The following is a 22647-nucleotide window of genomic DNA, read 5'->3' as shown; positions in this document are numbered from 1 at the left end:
CTCTTGTGTAAGGCAGGTATAGCATGCCTATAGCGATCTAGCTGTTAACAGCTTTAGGAGTCTGTCTCGGCTATTTGATTCATATCTTCTGCTGTATGGACATCAAACATATTGATCTATGATTTGCAAGTGAATATATAGCAATAAAAATTTGTAAATTATTTTCTAGTAATTAAACTCCCAGACTGCACAGACTACAAGATATGACAGAATTAAGTGTAAGTTATCTCTGCTTAATTGCAGAGTTTCTTAATAAAGTCTGCAAACAGTAACCATTGGCTTTCACATTCTCTGTTTTGTTGCTGCCATGACACAGAAAGTGAAATGGATTGTGCTATATGTATTTGTTAAGTGCATCAGAGTATTAAACTTTAATAAGAATAAGAATGTCAACTGGTAAAGCTTGGTGCTTTATGCTGGTCATCAGCTGTTATTGTTCAATGTTTTTGCTGCAAAGTTCAGAAGATGGAATTGTTATTTTTAGATTACTGAAGGTATGTGTCCAGACATTTAGATAATAACTAAGTTAGGACTTAATCATTCCATTTTCTATGGCATGGGTATCTCCAATCTGTGCTGTTACATTTCACATGTAATCACCCCATGCCTGGTGTTTACAAAATCTGTAGGGGTCTTCTACTTAATATGGGACATCCACATGTCAAATATGCGATTCATCATATCTTTCTCTCTTGAGATATTGTGTTTACTAACTAGTTAGCCTCAAAAAAATTGTTGCAATTGTCTCTCCTTTCAAATAACAACTCCCTGCTCAGACTATGCTTTCAAGTGAAAACATTGAAGAAGACAGACTTTTATGATCGAAGTTACCTTCAGCTGGTCATCCTTGAGCCAATGAATGGTACAGTGCTTCACAGACTTCTGGGATAAACTTTGAAATGCTGTTGTAGGGCCCACTAAATGCAAACTGTGGTCGGGCACACTAAATGCAAACTGTGGTGGGGCACACTAAATGCAAACTGCAAGTCTCGGGTATGCATCACCTGTGCAAAAGCAAAAAAATTAAAATATTGTGAAGTTGAACATTCTTACATCAATACGGCATCAAAAAGGATAGTTCAGACTAGAATGGAAACTTCTGGCAATTAAGAGGATGGGACTTCCAGGATAAGGGATTTCACAATATATGAAGTTTTTGGTAGGAATCATCCTTTAAAGAGGTACGGTATCCAGTGTTTAGAGGCTTTCTATGTGACAAGTAGCTTTAACATGCGTGTCCTTCATAGTAAAAAGTATTGAAAAAAACAAACCATTTTAAAAAGTTAAGGAGAATTTTTCCGAAATGAATATTAGCTTTTTTTGGCATATTTGACTACTTATCAGTGAAAAAGGATGGAATCACACCATGTGAAGCTGGTAAATGCATGACACTGAATTTCAACATCAGTTGTATGCTGGGATGGTTTTACAGGAAAATAAGTGTGTAATATATTTTGAAGTGCAACAGATGGAAATAAATGCATTCTATAAAGAATCATATGAACTTGTTTGTGACTGCTTTTCATTATGTTTTTTGCCAACGTTTGGATTATGATCGTTTTTGCGATACAAATTTGGCCCCATGACCACCTATAAATTAGAACCTAAATAAAAGTTCTGTAAGACGAATCTCGGACCTGAATGCCAGATCTGTAATCCTGTACATAGGTACTACAGGGAAATTTGGCATGTGAAGTCTGATACCAGCAATGTCTATTTTGGGTCGTAAAAATTATTTCATACTGATTAAGGTACGTCTATTTCAGCTAAGAAGTAATACATTTTTCAGGAAAATGCTGATTGCAGTAAATTTGCACTCACACCCCAAATGGAATCAGCAAACTTATGCTGCTTCTGAATAATACACCCAGTGTTTCATGAAGAAAAGTGAGAAACAGTTTCCTAGACCAGTACCAACCTTGTCTTGCCATGTCCAATCGCCGCCACCCCCACCCCCGCTCTCCATAGGCCCTTGGAGAAACCCCAATTCGACGAGCCAGAGTAGGTCTACTGTTTGTCAATTGTATTTAACAACATTCCTTGAGCCGAGATACTGTAGAAATCGGAGGTTATTGCCAATTTCTGTGCTGCCGGAATCTCTCCCTACAGTGAGAATCCCTCTTTTGCTTTCGAGGAGAAACTACATTTACGATGTGACGAAACTGAACTTCCGTGATACGTACATCTGTTGACTATAGTACAGGCCTGGGTATATTCTATCGCTGTGCGATCGCTGTCTTGCAGCTCCGGAGGTATGTTATGATAATTACTGTCAAACTGTAGCCTCTTTTTGAGACTATTCGAGCAAGAGTGTTTTGACTTACTTTTATGCTTTAGCAGAGAATATACCACCATCACAGATGCTGACGATACTCCATATTATACAAGTTTGTGTGTTGAGGCTAGGCTAGACTAGAGACCCTTATACTGTAGGACTAAGCCCTAGGCCTATATTGCACTTTGCAAGCAAGCTTGTTGAGAACATTGGTTGCTAGGGAGTTGTGCGTGTGGGAATAGAACAGTTATGTCGAAAGTTGATACCGAGAAAGCGCGATTTTGTTGAAAGTTTAATCTTTTGTTGCGTAAATGGGACCCGGGCTTTAGTGTAACGCAAAGGTATGGCTAGACAGGTTATTTCTGATTATGGCTCTGGGTTGAGGTAGCCTAACTTAGGCTACAGAGTTACTACTAGGCCTCGGCACACAGTTAAGCAGGTTGATGGCAAAGTCATTTCAGGGAAATAATTGACTACTGACAGCTTCGCATGATAAAGCTATATTTCATCGATGTGCTAAGGCTTGCTGCAAGCATCAGCTAGTACTGTACATTGTAGCACCATGAAGGGAAACAAATTGGAAACTGCTATGTATATTAGTTATTACAGGGGAGTCCTATTAGCCATGATGGAGCTACATCAGCCTAGCCTAGGCATACTTTGTAGTATAGTCAGTATTGCGAAGTTCGCCATACTGCGAAAATCGGCCACCCTTAAGAAACACACGATTTCACCATGACAACCTATAGCAACAGCCAATTTCACGAAAAATTACGAAGCTACAGTTATTTTCTCTCCAAAATGACCCGTGTGCAAGAAATTACTTACATATTTGTCAATAAAATGACGAAAGATCTATGAAGTCTGTTATAATTACTGAAAAAGCAACAGCGCCACCAATTTTTACCAGCGCCACACTGTAGGTTGCGTGGCCGAAATTCGCAATACTCTAGCAAGAAATACCAGTTCCACAATCACGAAGAATTTTCTTGGAAAACAACGTGAAAACAGTTTGCAGGAAAGAAAGTTTGGCGGTGTATCGTACTAAAACACAATTCTCCCACCATATGAAGTATATTTTCTGGTGATTTATACCAGAAGATTTAGTTTTGGGGTGTTTTAAGTCTTAAGTGGGCGAACTTCGAAGTCACCATCCTACAGTTTCTTTCATAGCTGTTGTTTTATTCCAAGGTGGTCAGGACAAAGTCTGCTTGATTATGTAGTATTTATAGTTTAGAGCTGTCCTGGCTACAGGGCATGAGTGGGTCAGGTTCTAAAGCCTACTTAATTATGTGAGTTGAATTTATGTCCACAGTTCTGTAATTTACTTTAGTTCAAAGAGTAGATGCTACATTCCTAACTGTATCTACAGTATTTTGTTTTAAGCAATTGTTGGCAAAGAGCTTTAAATCCTCAATTGTATTTATTTGTGTTGCATTTGTTGTTGGACTCTGGTGGGCAGGTTTTTGTTACAGTAGGATGGTGACTTCGAAGTTCGGCCACTTAAGACTTAAAACACCCCAAAACTAAATCTTCTGGTATAAATCACCTGAAAATATACTTCAAATGGTGGGAGAATTTTGTTATAGTACGATACATGGCCAAACTTTCTTTCCTGCAAACTGTTTTCACGTTGTTTTCCAAGAAGATTCTTCGCGATTGTGGAACTGTATTTCTTTGCTAGAGTATTGCGAAGTTCGGACACGCAACCTACAGTGTGGCGCTGGTGATAAAATTGGTGGCGCAGTTGCTCTTTCAGTTATTATAACAGACTTCATAGATCTTCGTCATTTTATTGACAAATATGTAAGTAATTTCTTGCACACGGGTCATTTTGGAGAGAAAATAACTGTAGCTTCGTACTTTTTGGTGAAATTTGGCTCTTCCTGTAGGTTTTCATGGTGAAATCGTGTATTTCTTAGGGTGGTCCGAACTTCGCAGTATGCCGAACTTCGCAATACTGACTATACTTTCAAAACATAGAAATAGGCTAGCCTATGAATTTTTACTTTAAATGTTCTGTACACGGAACATAAATAACAGGTTGTTAAAGTGATGTATCATTATTGGACAGAGCTTTATAGATTTTTCAAGTTATTTTGCCTTCTCTATATTATTTCACTTTGGTGTTTAAATATAGCAATGATGCACAAAATTAACTGACTTATTTCCTTCACATCAACATTAATGTTCTTTCTCCACATAAACATGTATTAATACGTACTAATTATTCCAATTTGTGTCTTGTTTTGTTGACCAGAACATGGTCCTGTGTGACGACAGACAAGTAAAATGAACATTGAAGTTTTTGGAAGGATTCGCCCCCTGTTAAGGGGAGAGACTGGCAACCCTGTGTTTAAAGTTTTGGAGAACACTGTGGAAGTGGCTGAAACATCTCACAGGTAATTTAAATGTAAATTCTTGTAACCACTTAGAAGGGAATTGTATTCAAGTGACTCTTCTCTTTGCTGGATATACCAATTTATTACAATTACAGTACTGTTTCGCTTAACGCCCGTTTAAATTCGTTGAAAAAAAATTCCACAAATTTCGACGATTTTTATCAAAATTTATCGCATTTTATCGAAATTTATCGATTTTCAACGATTGGGATTTTAAGTCACTGCGTTCGTTGATTTTTCAACGATGCGTTGAAAATGTATTTTCAACGAAATGCGAGGTCAAACTGTGGCTTCGCGGAACGTTGAAAATCGCGTAAAATCGTTGAAAAATTCTCAAGTAGTCTATATCGGCACCTGGAATTTTATGGATTTTTATCGAAATTTGACGATCGTTAAAAAATTTTCAACGGGCGTTAAGCAAAAACAGTACTGTATATAGTTTGTGAAGAAAAACATCTCCCACCTTTCTCCCTCCCCAGTGTACACACAAATTCGCATACACATGTACAGTATGTACAGTACATGCACACAGATGAATAAAGGGAAAGAGATTTGCAGTCTTAGCTTAAGCCCTCTGAACCCTGTGTGTACCCGCTCTATCACAGTTCTTACTGTACATACTAATAATTTTATATTGCTGGGTTTTAAATTCACCACTCTGTTCCTACAGTAATATGTTTTCAATCTTGCATGGGTAGTAAGCATCATCTCCTCATGAGCCACACACTATACAGCTTTAATATCCATTTTTTTTTCTTTGTCACAGTTTCAGTGAATGGTTTGATGCTGATTTTTCAAATAGAGACTTGTACCAGACCTGCTTAGCTCAAATGGTGGACCTCTTCCTGACAGGCTATAATCTCTCTTTCTTTTGCTTGGGGGAGAGCCAGTCTGGGAGGAGTTTCACCTTGCTTGGTGACAGTCAAAGTCAGAATGGAGTCACTCATTTTGCAATTCAAGATTTATTGCAGAACATAAAACAAAGTGCAGAAGGTAAGACCTATTGGTTTCATTGCTTTGTTGCTATATATACTTTGACGATCAGGATTAGTTGGTTTGTTCTTTGCGAAAATTTAATGAAGTTTACTCTACTCACATAGATGTAAACAAAGTCTTTCACTCATCTTGTTCATGTCTTTATCATGTGACCTATCCCCAAACACTACTACCAGTTGCAAATATTGAATGTGCAACTTTAAAATTTTGTTGTTAGAAACAGTAATTTTCTTAGTATACTGGAAATGTATGTAACTTCCTTGACATAAAGGTCTTGGATTGTAGCATTTGTAATTTAATACAAAATTGACAGGCGGTGTAAACTTTACTTCATTTCGGACATTACACTAGATCTGCAGAAAAAGGGACCATACTTCTCAACAAAAAAAATATCAAGTTTGAGTAAAATAAGATGGTAAAATTGAAAGACAATAGAAAACAGTAGATTTTAAATGTAGATTTTAAATGAATTTAAAAGTAGATTTTAATAGTAGATTTTAAATGAATGATGATAAATCATTTCATGTTTGCTGGCTGTGTTCCTTCCACAGGAGTGCTAACGTCATTACCGAGTATTGCTGTTCATATGAAATTGTACGAAGTATATAAAGAAGTGGTAAAAGACCTTCTTAAACCAACAAGTCAACCAGGAGAATTGGGATGTACTTCAAAAGACTGGTTCCATGTAAAAGTAAGTATTGACCCCTTCATAGCCATACACCATGTGATATACGTCGGTGTTACTATGGTGTTACTTGTAAATTGTGAGAAGCTTCACCCGTGTGGTTTTGCTACAGGGGTGATATATAATGATGTCGTTGTCACTATGGGGCTGCTTACGTTATCATCAGCTCTGCAGATTTCTCCATGAGCTTTGCCTTTATCATATATTCGGTGATGTTGTTGTCATAGTGATGTTGCTCACATTGCAAAGGTCTTCAAATAAGTGTTTTGCTGGATAGAGGATGAAACATGTATTGATATTGGTGTTGCATACATTGATCTCATCTACAGAACTTAAATCTGGGCCTTGCCAAATATATTTGGAGATATTGGTGTCACAGCATGTTGTGCACATGTCTTTGTCAACAGTTTCATCATTGGCTGTGTACAGTCATTATAAAACCATTATTAAAATTTAACACATCTTTCTACGGATTTGTGCACTTTTCCCCACAAAAGAAGCTTTTCAATTGCTTCTTTTTTCCCTCAGATATTTTGCAAGGGAAATCACTGAATAAGTCATACACTCATCATTCGATCATTTCGTGTTGATTAAAACTTGCACCCTCAGCCAGAATGGTCCATTGATGACAGACATTCTGTTATTTAGATAAAAACTTAATTTGCATTAAATATTAATTTGGCTCTGCCAAGTAGGCCTTAGTCTAAAGCTAACCATTCGGTTATTATACTTTGATGCATTTACATATTTGTTATTTACTTTAGCAATGCATTTAGTCTTAATATTTAAATTATTATTTTCTACACAGAATGCAACAAGTATACCAGTCGCTGACGAGGATCACATTTTCATGAATCTGAAGAACGGTTGGAACCGGAGAACAAACAGCCATTCAGACAATGAAGATAAAGGCACAGTTATCATTCAATTTGAGGCCGTAACAGTAATTAGACCATCTCATTTTCTTTTAATGTAACATCGTATTCACAACAAAAGGTGTTTTCCCTCTTTGACCTGGATAAAAGACTAAGATTGGACATACAATTATTTTCAGAGGTTGGTGGGAAAATAGAAAGCTTATGGCATTAAGTTTATATCTTGAACTTTTGAAGTATCATAAGCTATCTACAAATGGAAAAAAAAGCTTTTGCCAGAAGCTGAACTTTATTTCTGGATTTAGCTGTTGTAATATCTTTGGGGAAAATTGAGCTGTTAAGGAACTTTTAATATCACAGGCTGAAAACTCAATGTGAATTTTTTATTCTTTAAATGTTTTTTTATTTTCTGTTTACATTATGCTGGAAATGAATTCTGTTGGATTTGAAATCAACTGAACAAAAATTAATGAAAGAAATTAATGTTGATAATGCTTTCTTTGCAGATAAGTTTCTCAGCCCACATCAACTCATTTTGGCATTGCTCTCTTCTGGAGTTACCATCTGTATAGTTTTTTTATACCTCAACAGGTCTCAGATGAAAATGTGATTTTTTTTCTTGCTTTGAAGGATAACAACCAGTTTGGCTTTCCTCATCGTAGTTTCTTGACTCTGGTAGAACTACCGGCCTTCAATAGCTTCAAAACAGACGGTCAAGAATCAAGGAGGGATGATGAGAAACAGATTGATAAAACTTTAAATGCGATGAAAAAACTGTTGGATAACCTTAGTAGGTCACCGGATGAAACTGAAGGTGTAGACTTCAGGTTGGTGAAATGCGGTCTGTGGATTTATGTTAAAAGAGAAAGAAAATAAAACAACTGCATTTTCTGAGAAATTTCGTCAGTATGCTTTGGTCAAACTGGCCTAATACTCCCTCAGACTGACTCATATATGCATACACAGTAGTTACTGTAAGTTACAATGCCCAAACATGAATACAATGAATATTTACAGATACTGTAGCAGATTGTTAGGCCTTAATACTCCCTCATGCTAACTTACATGCATACTCGATAGTTAAGTGACCATGTCTATGCAGAGTTACAACAATATTTACAGATACTTTAGCAGATTTATGATAATCAAAGGAAAATAAAAAGACTTGAGAAATTAGGCAGTATGTCATTGGCAGACTGGCCCTAATACTCCCTCAGAATAATGTATGCATACACAGTAGACAAGTTATTATGTCCATTACAGAGTAACAGTGATATTTCTAGATACAGTAACAGATTTATGATAAACAAATGAAAATAAAAGAGACAAGAGTTTGCTTACAAATTAGTCCTAATGCTATTAATTAACCCAATACTCTCAAAGGTTCATTCACGTCACTTCAGTTACAATACCTATTCAATGTTAAATTTACAATGGAATTTCTCTAGCTAGGTATCAGAACAAGGTAACAATTGAGAGTTCTGATCAAGAGGTCGTTTGGACAATACCGACCCAACTGATACAGGGTTTGGTCGCAAACTTCATTGAAAGAAATACTTTGCCTTTTGTGCCTTTTGATGTTGCAAGTCATTTTAGGTCTCTGACCATATCCATGACAGATATGTTCTGGGATCTTATAAACTTTAGTCACAGCAGTGAGGTGCTCTAATTTTAATTATACATTTAAGGTTGTCTTATTTTGCTTTTTTCTCTATTTTATTTTGTCAGTGAGTCCAAAGCTGTCAATCTCCTTCAAGATTCGTTTGGAGGAAATTCCAAGACGAAAGTGATGGTTCATTTTAAACCGACATCCACTGAAACGAGCGTCAGAAATTTGTTGCAATTTTCAAGTCTTCTTTCCCAAGTGAAGAATTATTTTATATTAAATGATGTCGCTGCTCAGGTTAGTTGACTATGTGTTCGAAAATAAGTCACTCGTTTACATTATTTCTGATCGTTACATATTTAGTAGCAATATACTATGTTCAATGACATGAAGAATTTCTCTTTACAAAATATGAATTTGTTCTGATAAATCAAACCCCAAAATGCCAGGTTTTAAAGGACCTGCGTATCTTCTTTCATTTCATTAAGGGGCTAATTGGAGGCATGCGGGCCAGGCAACTGAGCTTGCAGAGAAGACTTGGGGCGCAATCTTCTCAGATGACCGTTAATAGGGATCCACCAGGAAATGAAGCGGAAGTGGTAGGTAGAATAAACTACCTACATATCTGTGGAGAGTACTTTAAGGAAACCATCACAAAATTCCTTTTTTTACAATCAGATTTATTCATTGTTGTTACATAAAGGAGGGCATACTTATGGTCACTGTTAGTAATCAACAGCATACCATAGATGGTATAACAGGGAGTAAGTTATCCAGTGTTCGCATGGCAGAATGCTATACAAATTGATCAAATTGCTATAAACAAGTGCAAAGATGTACATCAGTTTTTGCACACAGAAACCATAGTACTTCACAACAAGAGACAAAGTTGAAAGCCTTCAAAACTGCTACACAAACTTTTGAACTCTAAATTATTCCCCCTATAATGAAGCAAGAACATTCATATGATTGCTATAAAGGGAAATGACACCTTTAGTGTGACAGGAAAAAGGGAAGTATATGCTTAGGGTAGGAATTAAATGGAAAGGATATCCTCAGGCTAAGGATTTATAAAGCCAGGAACCAGGACAAGAGCATCAGATGGTTATTAAAGTTATGGGCAAACTTCTGGTGATGTTAATATATAAGCATTTCATGAGTGGTTGTCAAAGGAACTTGGAAGGAAAGTTTGAAATTTTAAAATAATGTGCTACAGATGTGGAATTCTATACAGCATCGTAAGTATAACTCATACTCATCACTGTGATGTTTTACAAGAATTTGGCATATAGGAAAAACATAAATTATAACAGATTAATGAAACAAATGTTATCTGACCTTTAAGACAAACAAAGATGAGGTGGACCAATTTGTTACATTAACCAAGCTGTTGTCAAAGACAGACTATACTTTTCTCCAAAATTCCTCGTTAATTTAACCAATCCGTGATCAACAAACTTTATTAAAAAGGAGTCAAAATACATCGCTGATGTCTTTGTTTTTTGTGCGTATTCACCAAAGAGAGAGAACATTGTGGCTTTTTTAATCAGTGAAAACATTTGATCTTTTAGTTATTTGTGATATCCTATCCTCTTGTTTTCAGTCAAGGTTGAGGATGGAGAACCAATATCTGTCCAGAAAATTAGATCGTCTTGAGAATCAGTTCAGCGATGTCGTTGCTGCGAAGGAAGACCTCTCCAGCAGACTCATCTCTAGCGAGGAGGAAAGGCTAAGGGCGTCAAGATCCCTCGTGGATTTCAAGATCGAAAACAGCCACCACCGAGATGGGCTACACCAAGAAAACTTTGAACTTAAAAACAAGGTAAGGCACTGCTCATGGCTAGTACGCTGTGATTAATTGTCAAAAGTGAACATAAGATTAAACCGTTCTTGTCTTTTGTTGGAGGGTTTTGGGCTATATACACACAATCTTTTAAAGATAATGTTTTCTATTTCTTTGCTTGATAAGTTTGGCCAAATGTATAATTGTTTTTGTGAAAGCTCAGAAAAGGGAGGATTGAAAGTGCTGCCAACCTAAGCTGTGGCATGCACCCCCCCCCCCCCAACTGATTAAGGTAAGAGCATGGACCTTTATGGAAGGTCCTGCGGCCGATCAAGGATTTGTCAAAGTAGAGGGTGGTGGTGTAGTCTTTAGGGGGTTCTCATGAAGGGGTTCTTGGGGTTCCCCCAGAAAAAATACAAAGTCAATGGTGCATTTCTGGAGGCATATTTATACTATAAATTAGGTCTCAGCACAAGTTTGTACTACTAATAATAAATACACTTGAATTGTTACAACAGCGCTCGACTGAATGTTTTCCCTGGATTGGTGATGGAGGTGGGGAACTATGCCCTTCCCTGCCCACAGGTCACCCCATCCATGCCCCTGAAGCTAAAACATAGTCACCTAACTAATGAAAGATAAATTTTACTATTGGATTGGTTTTTTTACCAGAATATATATTTTTTCTCTATGTCCCTGACATTGCTTTTATCCTAAATACTTACTTTGTACTTTTCAGTTAATGTCATGTGAAAGCCAGCTGTTACAAGAGAGGATTGATCGTCGGCGAGCCGCAGGTAACATTAGTCAGACTCATAACTTATCCATGCAGTATGCTGAACTGGAGGACAACTATGCAGGACTAATCAGAAAACATGACCTAGAGGTACGTGAGATCGACACATAGATAACATTTATTTGACCCATTAGGTCAAAAGACTTAAGTAGAAGGTTTTGAAAGTTTTAAAATTGTTAAGTGATTCATCTTAGAGAGGTCTTTGTGAAGGCTTTTCTTAAAAATGTGCCCCATTACGGTAATATTTATATGTTTTAATGATATATATTTATTATAGATTAGAACTCAAAGAAATATTTCCCTTTTAACTTTCTACTCTGTAAGTATTAAAGGAACTGTTTTCATTGCCCGGTCTATTCAACCGGACACTCATTTTTGCCGGTCACCTCTCTAAAACCTTACAAAATCAGATTGAGATTCACACAGGACACACAGAGAAATATTGTTCTCATACAATTCCTACATCATAATCTTCTATCCTGATTTAAGGTGAAAAGAAACCGGGAGTTAGGCATGGAATTGCTGAATCTCCTCAACGCAGAGGTAGCCCTCCTACAGCAACAAGGAAATCTCAAGAATTCAGAAACGGAAGATTTGAGGAAGATAAAGGACATAGCCCTCGGCCTCGCAGCAGATCGTGAAAAGGTAAGTCAGACCCGGTATTTGTGAGGAACCGCGTCAGACGCTGAGGTGGGTCTGCAGCATCACTGCAGCCAGACAGCGTAAGACCTAATAGTTTGTATTCTGCATATTACATAAAAGGCACTGCTGGTCTGCAAGAGGTAGGTTCTATGGTTTGATTTTTAATTCAGGCTTGCTACGACAGGATTTTAGGATGGGCTGCCACTTTTCTTTATTGACATGATGCCTAAGCAGCCAGCAGCTTGTCTTTATTTGAAAACCATGTAAGATTGGTAACCTGTGACAACTGGTCTTAGCTTTTCAGTTCAAAACCTCTTGTACTGATTTCTAAACTGCTTTACTACCAGTAAACAAAGCAAAGCGGTTTCATTTCCATATACCATCGCTGTCCATCAAGTTTACAGTAAAGATTTAGCTGAGGGGGAGGGGGGTAGAGAAGGTACTGTATGAGTGTCATGTACAGGATGGGGGAAACATGATGCATAGGACACAAAGCAAGTCAATGTTTCACAGAATTGAATTTGCCAGGCCAGTTTAAACATTTTTTGCTACTAAACCTTTTCTAACGTTAATTTTTTTCTCTTAAATTTCATTGGTAAAGGTAAATGATGTTCCAGTCCGGGACCGTGCAGGCATCCTCTCTGGTGATAAGGGACAATTCAGGAGAGAGACTGAGAAGATGAAGATGGTTTACGAGCAACAGCAGACTACTCTTGAAAACCAGATGTGAGTAGATCGCACGAAAAACCATTTTGAATATGATATTGAAAAGGGTGTTTGAGTTAAACTTGTTTCACATGAGGTGTTAAGAACGTTGATGAATGCTCAAGAATTATGAATACCCCTAAGTTAGGGTTGGTTTGGTTGAGCACAGGACCACCTGCACTCTTGAGTTCATTGTTACAACCTCGCTTTTTTTTAACTCTTGCATCACGTTTTGGTACGATTCTCATTTCCCGATGCTGATTTGGTTACATTTTCTAGTACCAGTTAACGTTGAACTGTAAGCAGGATCATTTAAGAGAAGAACTAGTACCACAACCTTCATGGCCTCTTAATAACCCCATATTGATTCTTTCAAGCTAGCTAAAAGCATCTTTTGAATTCTGATAAGTTTCCTAAGTTTTGTCCTTCTTTACTTTAATTTAAATACAGTTTAGTATTTTTAATACATACTGTAGCAAAGATTCCTGACACGTTACATTTTCATTACTCATTTGCAGTAAGATGTTAAACGATAGCGTTCAGAAATCCAAGGTACAAGCTCTTGACGCCCAGAGAAAATTAGCCCAACAGGAAGTGGTAGGTTGTTATTATGGAACTTTAATGCAATGGCCGTGCTATTGACTTTGAAACTCAATCTGCATAGGAGATTGGTAAGATTGGTAAATTTTGGATAGGTCCTGACTTTCCCTATAGCTCATTGAAGATCATTTGGGCACTGACATTTTCTGGAAAAAATTCTTCACCAGATTTATCTGGTGTCCTTGCAATGTGAAACCAGCATAGTGTGTTGGCTTCTGTTGGAAGCAATGTATAGAAATAACTGTTATGTATGATTATAAAAAATAAAAAATAAAATCACATTATATGAGAAGCACTTAATTTCTGGTTGGAAGAATTTATACTAGCACCATAAGTTTGAAATAGAAGGCTTGTAATATCAGTGTTCAAACTGAGTTTGATATGTAAAAAAATAAGGCCCATAAATATCATGGAAGTGTATCGTTGGCATATTAGCTTGATTCAGATATAAACATTTGCTGAATCATATGTCCAAGATTACCCTCATCTATCTTCAAGTTGTATCATTTACAGGAACTAATGATGAAGAAAGAGGAAGGAAAGGAGATGGGGAGAGAGATTAGTAGTCTTCATCTTCAGATTAAAGAGAAGAATAGTGAACACAGGAGAAGACTTCAAAAATATCTCGACGATGTCACTGTGAGTCTTAATTATTCATGAATATGCGCCTTTTCACGTTGATGTGTAAGAGGTGTATGATTCTTTGATGGAGTTAAAAACAAAGAGCTTTCTCTGCTTAGAAGTAAAAAATAGTTTTACGAGTCACTAAACTTACATTTATATGTGTATAATTATTACAGACTTTGTTTGTTCGAGCTGGTGAAGTACAAATTTTTTCATTATTTGTCTGAAGTAAATGTATGTATTTTTTTTCATTCTGATATGCAGTAACTCATTAGGGGCTCAAATCTTTGTTCATGAATTAGACTCAGCCAATGTACAGTTGTTGTAAAAGTGCCATATGTCTCATGCTTAAAGCATTGATATTGGTTTTGAGAATTACAAACTTTGTGCAGGACATAATCTTCTGCTGTGTAATTCTTAGACAAGTTAACAATATATTTTGTGTTCAAATCTTTGAGATATTGCCAACACAATCAGTTACATTGATGATACTAAAGGCCCGGTCACACTACAGCGATATTTTATCGGAATACGGTCCGATTTTTCCGATTTTAGGCCGAAGAGTGAGGTTTGTGGTAGTGAATGTAATGAATGCAGTGGAATATTCGAATGCCTACTTCAAATCTGAGGGGTTCTAGAACTGACTACATTCTGAAGTGACGTCACATCGAAAAAGGATAAAAATCGGAAGAGAAATCGGATAGCTATCCGATAAAGGGAAACGGAGTCAATATCAAAAGTTAGGAGAGGGCTATTCCACATCGGAATGGCTCAACAGATAGCAAATCAGGTCCTTTATCACTGTGGCTAGAAGATCCGAACGGAAAACAGGCTGTTTCGAATCCTCTGGGAAAATCGGATAGTATTCCGATAAAAAATCGGTATAGTGTGACCGGGCCTTAAGGTTGATTTACTGCTCACTATAATCTCCACGTATTGCTTAGTCGTTAACAGTACCTCTTTAATGTCATTGTCTCAAAGAACTTTGTGGAACAGAGTTCTAAGATGCCGAATGCAGGACAGATTTTAAGAGGAACCGTGGATCAGATTACAGACGAACTGAAACAGACGTATCGTAGCCGAGAGAAACAATTAAGCGATGCGGCCCGCAACTATAGACAACAAGCACAGAGAGTGGCCAAGAAACATGAAGAACTCCTTGTAGCATACAGGTAAGAGACGTCACATTGTCAGTTATTAAGATCATCTCAAGGAGGAATGATTTGTATGTAAATGAGAGTAATTCCTATGACTTTCCTGCAATGTCGATTCTTGAAGGATATGTTACACGTTACTCTGTGGTAATGGTGCTTCATAAACCTCCCATCATATGAGTGTTGTATGGATCATTAACGTTTGGTCATGTCGTTACTTTAGTCCTGGATCATGTGATTGTCTGGAACATTGCTGTTGTTGCTTGATCATAACATTGGCAAATTAGTTGGTGTTTGATCATGGTGCTACTTTGTTCCCTGGACCATGTTACTAGTGTATGGAGCATTGATGGTATGACAAAGGTGCTAATTTGCTCTTTGATCAAACCATAGAAAATCTAGGAGAGATGTTATATGTGACATGATGGTGCTACTCTGCCAATGGATGCGGTTAGTCTCTGGGACAAGTATGTCACTGACCTCTTTCCTAAACACTTCATAAATTCATGATACATATATAGACATATGAGAAACAGTATTCTTTATCCCATATTTCGCTGGGTCCCTTTATTAGCCCCACCCTTGCCCCTCTTCTCGTCAGCTCTATAGCCTGTCTCAACATCATAGTAATTGATCCGGGGAGATGGATGCTGTTCGGTTTGTAGGGCTGCTTCGTTCTCTTGACATTATGATGGGTAGAGTATGTAGCAGTTCTGTGCAGTAACATTGGTGTTTTTACCACTTCATCATGTCATGTGCATATATGGTGTAGCATGATGTGTGGTGTTGTACTTAACCCCTTGTGATCATCACATTGGGGTACATGATCATGGTGATATGTTGCCCCGTTGGTGAATGGTGCATTACCACATAATGCTGTTGTAATACTTTGCTGATAAATTCAGATAGCATTAACATCATGCAATGGGTGGCGGGAGCATTGTCTGCGGATTTTTAATTCATGTTTTATTTTATTATTTCAGAATGCTCAAGAAACAGGTTGAAGATTTCAATGACTTTGATCTTGGACCAGAGGAATACGAATTGAGTTTATCAGAGGCCAGTCTTGAATCCAGTAATCGGAAAGAATTAACACAGTTGGCAGTAAAACTCCAGTCTGTGACAAATGAACTGAATAAGATGAAAGCAGATGGGTGAGTTTAGATTTTTTTGCATATTCATCTCTTTGGTAAAACAATCAAAGTATGGAATGTTCTGGACATGTATCCAAGGTATCAGGACCAGAGATTATCACTGAATCTCCATTCAGATAGAATAGTTTACTCTATACTTCTCGAAAGTGTGTGCAGGGTCGACACTTTAAAATTATTTTGTACAATCTATTAAATGTTTAAGGTGACTTAAGAATAGTATCCTAATTGCAGCATTTGCAAGAACAAAGACAAACATACAGATTTCACAACTGGTGTGTTTTTAGAATGTTAGATATAAGTGAAGACACAGGGATGTAATTTTTTGAGATATGAAATGATGTCTGTTGAAATAACTATAGCATCACAATCAAAATAAAACTATTTTAAAAGATTTGTTGCATGCAGTGCTGTTGCATAATTTTTGTATGTAATTTTCAATTTGTTGTTTATTTCTTGGCGATGTCATTTGACAGAACAGACCGCTTAGGACACTGCTCTAGTATCTTTCCATATTAAGTGAGCAAAGCTTGCAACCAGTTATCTCTTTGTGGTACTAATGCCACCAGATTCAATCAATGATTCTCTCCTACTTAAATTTAAATATACACTGCTAGTAGATATTTCCATCGGTCTGTATAAATGCAATCGTTTGCTTGCCTGTGTTCCTAAAGTGTGAAATCATCTAACACTTGCATGAAGCAAATTTATGTCTCCCTGATTGCCTAAGGCCCAAAAAATAGTCAAATATAGCATCACTTTACCTGAAGTTTTGGATGATTTGACAAATCAATATTGAAGATTAGTTAAGATATCTTTGCTCTCTCAGATGTGAGCCTGCTTTCTGACTAAACCCTAGGTCTTTATGATTGGCCAAAATAATGTGTGATTGAAGATTAGTTAAGTTGTCTCTGCTGTCTCAGATGTGAGCCTGCTTTCTGACTAAACCCTAGGTCTTTATGATTGGCCAAAATAATGTGTGATTGAAGATTAGTTAAGTTGTCTCTGCTGTCTCAGATGTGAGCCTGCTTTCTGATTTTACCAGAGGTCTTTATGGATAGCCGGAATATGTGTTGTTGCTCAATACAGTAAATATGACATTGTAATGGCTACCTGGCTACAGTCCTGATTCCCTCAATCATTTGGCAAAGGTATAGCAAGATTCTATTTGAGCAGATCTCAATATAATAACAAGAAGAAACTTTTGGTTGTTTTATTTTATTTCAGAGTTAGTGATAAGTCATTGGACGTTATGAAGGCCAAGTTTCAAGAACAACAGGTGAGTTAATCCAGTTAAAAGTGTTTTTTTATGGAAGTTTAAGCCTCTAAACATTTTTGAAATTTACAAAATAATTGGCCAAAAAATAAAAGTTTTGAAATTTAGATCCTCGTTTGAAATACCCATAGCTCATAGGAGTATCCTCTTGAAATTAAAAATGGCATTCTATGGAATTTTAAGCCTCAAAATATGAAAATGATATTTGACATTTTGTCAAAAACTTGGTCCAATTTTCAAAATGGGGACGGATTATGAGATTATTGTTGACTGGCAGGTCATCAGAAGGGTGTCACCGATTCCACGCATTATTTTGGAAAGAAATAAAAAAGTCATGATTTTGGCCAAAATTTGAAAAAATCATAAAGGGTATTGAAATATTGAAAAAATCATACAAAACAATTTGGCTGAAAAATAAAAGTTTTTGATTTTCAAATTTGGATCCTTGTATTGGATTCCCATAGCTCATAAGAGTATTCTCTTGAAGTTTAAAGTGGCATGCTATGGAATGGGTACTTTACTTCTAATTGTGTCTGATTTTCTGTTCAGGTTTGCCCACTGCTTCATACAAGCTGAAGTTTATAGTTTTCCAGTCTTATATATAATACTCAAGATTGATCGGTAGTTTGATAGTCCAGTGTTTGTATTATGTGTGCTGGCTATGTGGTTGGTGATTGCTCCATGATTCTTATACAGACTATAATCAAGTTTGCAATCGGAATGGTTGCGATTGTGGCACAGTGGGTTGACAAACAGAACTGGTTGATAAATTGCCCACCATGAACCAGTAATTGTATGAAACAGTAACATTTGTAAAGATTATACCTCTTTATTCTTCCTGTGTATTTCTATCAGTTAGAATTATAAACCGGCGATCAGTTGCAGATTGTAACTTCAGTCTGAAGTTACTGATTATAATGTACTCAGCAATTACTGGTTACATTTGAATCAATCAGACAGTAGTTTCTTCTTCTTCTCCCTGACATAGGAGGAGATTGAGAAGGAGAGAGCTTCATTACTAGCCAGTAATGCCCTCCTGGAAGAACAACTAGCAGAGAGCAGTAGATACATCAGGAAAGAAATTCCTAGGTAAGTTCACAAATCATCTGGCAACTAAGGATTGAACTTTTTCAATATATCAATTAAGTATGACTAGGTTACATAAATTCTCTGCACTAACTATGCACCTTTCGTTGCTAAGTTTAGTATTTTCAAACTGATTTCAATGTATTTGACAGTTTTCGACGATGTCGAGTGAGAGGCCATTTTCATGTGGTGCTCAAACAAACCTTTGTGTGACTTCATTTGTGAGAAAAGGTTAAAAAAAATGTTTCTAGTTCCTTAGCTTTAAGACAAACATGTCAACTTGATATCCTTGATGGATGACCGATAGAATATGGAATTGATGACGATACAAATGGTTAAATGTCTCAACTATTTCTCTTTTCTTAACAGGTACAGAGAGGAAATTAACAACCTTCGACTCAAGCTTGGTAACACTGATCAATACTACAAACCGACAAGAACATTTCCTCAGTTTTGATCTGTAGAAAGCAATTCATCTCCATTAAATCAACTCATTCCAATCGTCAACTCAAACCGTCAACTCACTCCAACCGTCGATGAACGTGATAATATCATACCCACTGTGTTTCGTTCGAAAGATAATTGCACTTGACTAAACTTGGACAACCTTTAGATTTTTCCCTCAAGTGAACTGTTGTTACATCCAGGATGGAACAAAGGTTGACTTCAAACTGGCTAGTGACATTAACTCAACAGCTATTGCATTCAATGTCCAACTAATTTGGTACGTGTGATAATGACAAATATTCCAAACCGTTCAAGATCTTACCTTGCAATGGAAATCAACTTGATCAGTGGTGGTTTTCATCAAAAGCCTTTCCGGTGAAATGATGCAAGGGATCAGGGTCACAAACCAAACTTGAAACTAAAACCAAAACAGCCTGTGCTTTCCCCAAGGAGATATTATACAAATAATGAATGGTTTCCATTCGTGCAATAGTGCAAATATTTCATTCGTTGAAAGATGTAATTTGTTCCATTCAACGAGGCGCGAATGGAAACCATTCATTATTTGTTTTATACAACACCTTCAAATTTGGATATAATTGGATGTAAAATGCACTCATGCAACAGATTGTTTTGAACAGACAGGTTTCTCTGCTCTCTTACCATTGAAAAAAGTGCTACCAAAAAAGTATAACGCATGGTTCTATCATCATAGCGTGCAATAGAGCGGATTTTGCATGCAATCGACGAGCAATTGACCAATCAAATGGCCGGAATATAATTAGGTGTTGTATAATATATTATATATATTTCTTCCTAATTTCATTGGGAATATTAATTCTTCCGAAGAAGATATTATGACATGGAGAAAAGAACACTGACAGAAGAGATACATAATAACAGGTTTTATTAAAGAGTGACAAGGAGATGAAACAGTACCAAGCATTCTAACATTGGCAGTTCCTCTTTGGGATCTCTTCTCAATCTTAATGGTACATGATGCTTTCTTGCTATTTACTACTATTGCTTTAAAGTTATCTCATTTTTATGTCATAAATATAATCACATAATTATAATAATTGTAATAAAAACATCAATCTTTTGATAGACATTCAAACATATATGTAGTTCACTCTAGTTAGTGATGTCTGGCAGTATAGTCGAGTGTTGGATGTGTAGCAAACTGTTAACATAGCAACCACTTTTGTACCACTTGTCTTATTGTGGAATAGTGTATATGGATGGCTGTATATTTAACAATTTACATCAACATTCCAAGAGGGGCATTTTATTATTTTATTTTTTTCCAGTAGATATTTTAACACCTTGATAAAGATGCCACAGCAGAGATAAAACAGTATTATTATCATTGTTCGTTTAGGAATATGCTCTTGTTTTTTATTAGTATGAAAGTTTGTGACATGAATACTGACCAAGATCTGATACTGCCAGATGATACTTACATCTTTACTGAATATTCATGATAACAGTAATCATCATGAATATTTATCAGTAATCATCATGAATATATATTTTCCCCCATAGGGATAGAAAAATTATTTATATGTATATATATATATATAGAATAGACACAGCACTTTGGGTGTGTCAAATAAATATTTGATTCATTCTGCATAAGGACTCACCAAGATCTGATACTGCCAGATGGTACTTATATATTTACTTAATGTTCGTGAATATTCATATCTTCCCCAGTAGGGATAGAAATACTATTTTTATCTATATATGTGTGTATATATATATATAGAATTAGACACAGCATGTCAGGTGTGTCAATAAATATTCAATCCATTCTGCAGATGGACACAGATGATCCAAGTGTTTTTTTTTACAACAGTTAAAACCTGGTAAAAAAAAAAGGTCATCATCTTAAAACTTTTACTAAATAGACTCGGCACGTAATGTGAGGGTAAGGTTAAGCTTTTTAAATAATTTTGTGAGAAACTTTGGTTTGGTGTCTTAAATTAGTAAGACTCTCACCTTGTTTAGTAAGACTCTCACCTTGTTAACAGAACCACCAATGAGTAAGTTGACACATTTAACGGGTGACAATGATACACTGTCCTCAGTTTTGAAAACAATAACAAACTCCCTCTGTATTACAGAAATACCCAACTAAAAACAAATGTTTGCATAGGGGTTAAAAGCAAAGATCAATTTTAAAATAACATTAAGACATTAAAATATGCTCAACTTATTACCTTTTCACACTGAAGGAAGCTGAAGGAGTTTATTGTTAGTATCACCAAAAGATTTTAGTTTTTATATGATAACTTTTCAATAAACTAGTCCTAACAATTGCAGCTCAGATTTGTATATGCAAATATATACACCATGAAGGTTAAGCATTAATGTTTGTTTTTCATTGTGACTCTCTTTTGGAAGATTTTAAACTTGTTGTTGCACAACTCCACAACAAATTACCGACGACTGCTGTGACGGGAGATCTTCATTACTTATCAAGACAAGACACCGGAGATAGCCTGTGCGAGAAAAAAGCAAACCAATTTCACTGAATTGGTACACTCCACAGCACCAGTCCTGCATTCCAAATGTGATTATGAAAATATCATGACCGTGTTAGACCTATCAAGCTATCACAGATGCCCCCTCAAAAAGAACAAACACTACACACGATCTTAGCCCAAAGCTGAGAATCATGGGAGATGTCAGCACCAGTCCTGCATTCCAAATGTGAAAATATCATGACCGTGTTAGACCTATCAAGCTATCACAGATGCCCCCACGAAAAGAGCAAACACTACACACGATCTTAGCCCAAAGCTGCGAATCATGGGAGACGTTAGGGTTAGTTAGGCAGGCAGGCAGTTATTTCTAGTAAACACAACCTTCTACTCTGGAGATGGTCGTTATTAGATATAAGGGTTTAACACCTATTTATACGCACTCAAATGTTACCAGGGTCACAACATGGAATGACTTTCTTTCTACAGGAACAAAAAAGGATGAGGTTTCTTCTTATTAGTGGGGAATGGTCTTGTCAATATTAATACTAGGAATCACACACTGAAAGTGGCTGGTATGAATGGATGAGTTGGTAAACAATTTAAATACTTTTTTATCTTCTTGACTTTATACAAATCACGGATTTGTCCGCTTTCCACCCGTTAGCAGAGAGATTTACTGCCGCTGTCTTCAAACTCCGCCCAGGCATCGTTTAATTCCATGAATATTAATTTCGCCAGCGACTCTTGCGGTGTGTCCACCAGTTTGTCAGGGTGTACAGAGAGAACTGCTTTGCGATACCATTTTTTCACCTGCAATTCAAAAGTAAAGAAAGTGATAAGACGCCTTGAAAGCTAGCGTTGTTTACTCACAAATGCGCAGTTATACGGCTCGGTGTTCTTTCTACTTTTTAACGGACAGTTATAAAAAGAAGCGATAAAAAGTGTCACACACAACAGTTAAAGTACAACAACTAACCTAGAAGTGTTTAGAAAACACCCCCAATAACATGACGATCACAAGAATTTTACGAATGACAATTTGGTAAACGTAAATA

The 22647-nt window shown here is 36.6% G+C and overlaps 2 protein-coding genes and 1 long non-coding RNA gene across 6 annotated transcripts in view; 1 reads left to right on the top strand and 2 right to left on the bottom strand.

Moving 5' to 3' along the window:
* Nucleotides 1–2459, bottom strand: LOC139982000 (uncharacterized). Its single transcript, XR_011797951.1, has 3 exons — nt 2325–2459; nt 832–1004; nt 1–91 (listed from the first exon to the last, which is right to left on the bottom strand). It is a non-coding gene; the product is annotated as an uncharacterized lncRNA (long non-coding RNA).
* Nucleotides 1960–20585, top strand: LOC139981978 (kinesin-like protein KIF15). 3 transcript variants are annotated; one of them, XM_071994436.1, is made up of 19 exons: nt 1960–2252; nt 4536–4677; nt 5444–5670; nt 6225–6364; nt 7167–7301; nt 7864–8060; nt 8962–9136; nt 9328–9438; nt 10443–10661; nt 11362–11508; nt 11908–12063; nt 12662–12786; nt 13284–13362; nt 13879–14004; nt 14971–15161; nt 16127–16297; nt 17522–17573; nt 18559–18659; nt 19026–20585. In XM_071994436.1, exons 2-19 carry the CDS (start codon nt 4568–4570, stop codon nt 19111–19113), a joined length of 2550 nt encoding a protein of 849 aa, XP_071850537.1. In that variant the 5' UTR covers nt 1960–2252; nt 4536–4567; the 3' UTR covers nt 19114–20585. The 3 variants fall into 3 exon arrangements, with proteins under 3 accessions (XP_071850537.1, XP_071850547.1, XP_071850558.1); XM_071994446.1 differs by lacking the exon at nt 1960–2252 and adding an exon at nt 2478–2616; XM_071994457.1 differs by lacking the exon at nt 1960–2252 and adding an exon at nt 3455–3567.
* The window catches only part of LOC139981966 (cyclin-G-associated kinase-like), a 28974-nt gene continuing 26320 nt past the window's right edge, over nt 19994–22647 (bottom strand). The window contains exons 23-24 of one of the 2 annotated variants that reach the window (XR_011797943.1): nt 21845–22402; nt 19994–21710 (exon numbers count right to left, since the gene is read on the bottom strand). Coding sequence is in view for 1 of the 2 variants with exons in the window: in XM_071994425.1 (XP_071850526.1) it covers nt 22253–22402 (150 nt within the window). In the remaining variant the exon portion in view is untranslated. Of the gene's footprint in view, nt 22403–22647 lie in introns of both variants that reach the window. The other variant, XM_071994425.1, reaches the window with a different exon arrangement.

The sequence above is a fragment of the Apostichopus japonicus genome, chromosome 2 (assembly GCF_037975245.1).
Source record: "Apostichopus japonicus isolate 1M-3 chromosome 2, ASM3797524v1, whole genome shotgun sequence".
NCBI lineage: Eukaryota > Metazoa > Echinodermata > Holothuroidea > Aspidochirotida > Stichopodidae > Apostichopus > Apostichopus japonicus.
Note: the sequence above shows the minus strand (reverse complement) of the source record. Positions and strands in the feature narration are given on the sequence as shown.

Bases quoted from the DNA above. Each gene is read 5' to 3' on its own strand.
- LOC139981978 (XM_071994436.1), top strand. From the start codon at position 4,568: ATGAACATTGAAGTTTTTGGAAGGATTCGCCCCCTGTTAAGGGGAGAG. The intron at 13,363-13,878 runs GTAGGTTGTTAT...TATCATTTACAG, and splicing joins AATTAGCCCAACAGGAAGTG to GAACTAATGATGAAGAAAGA. The intron at 15,162-16,126 runs GTAAGAGACGTC...TTATTATTTCAG, and splicing joins GAACTCCTTGTAGCATACAG to AATGCTCAAGAAACAGGTTG.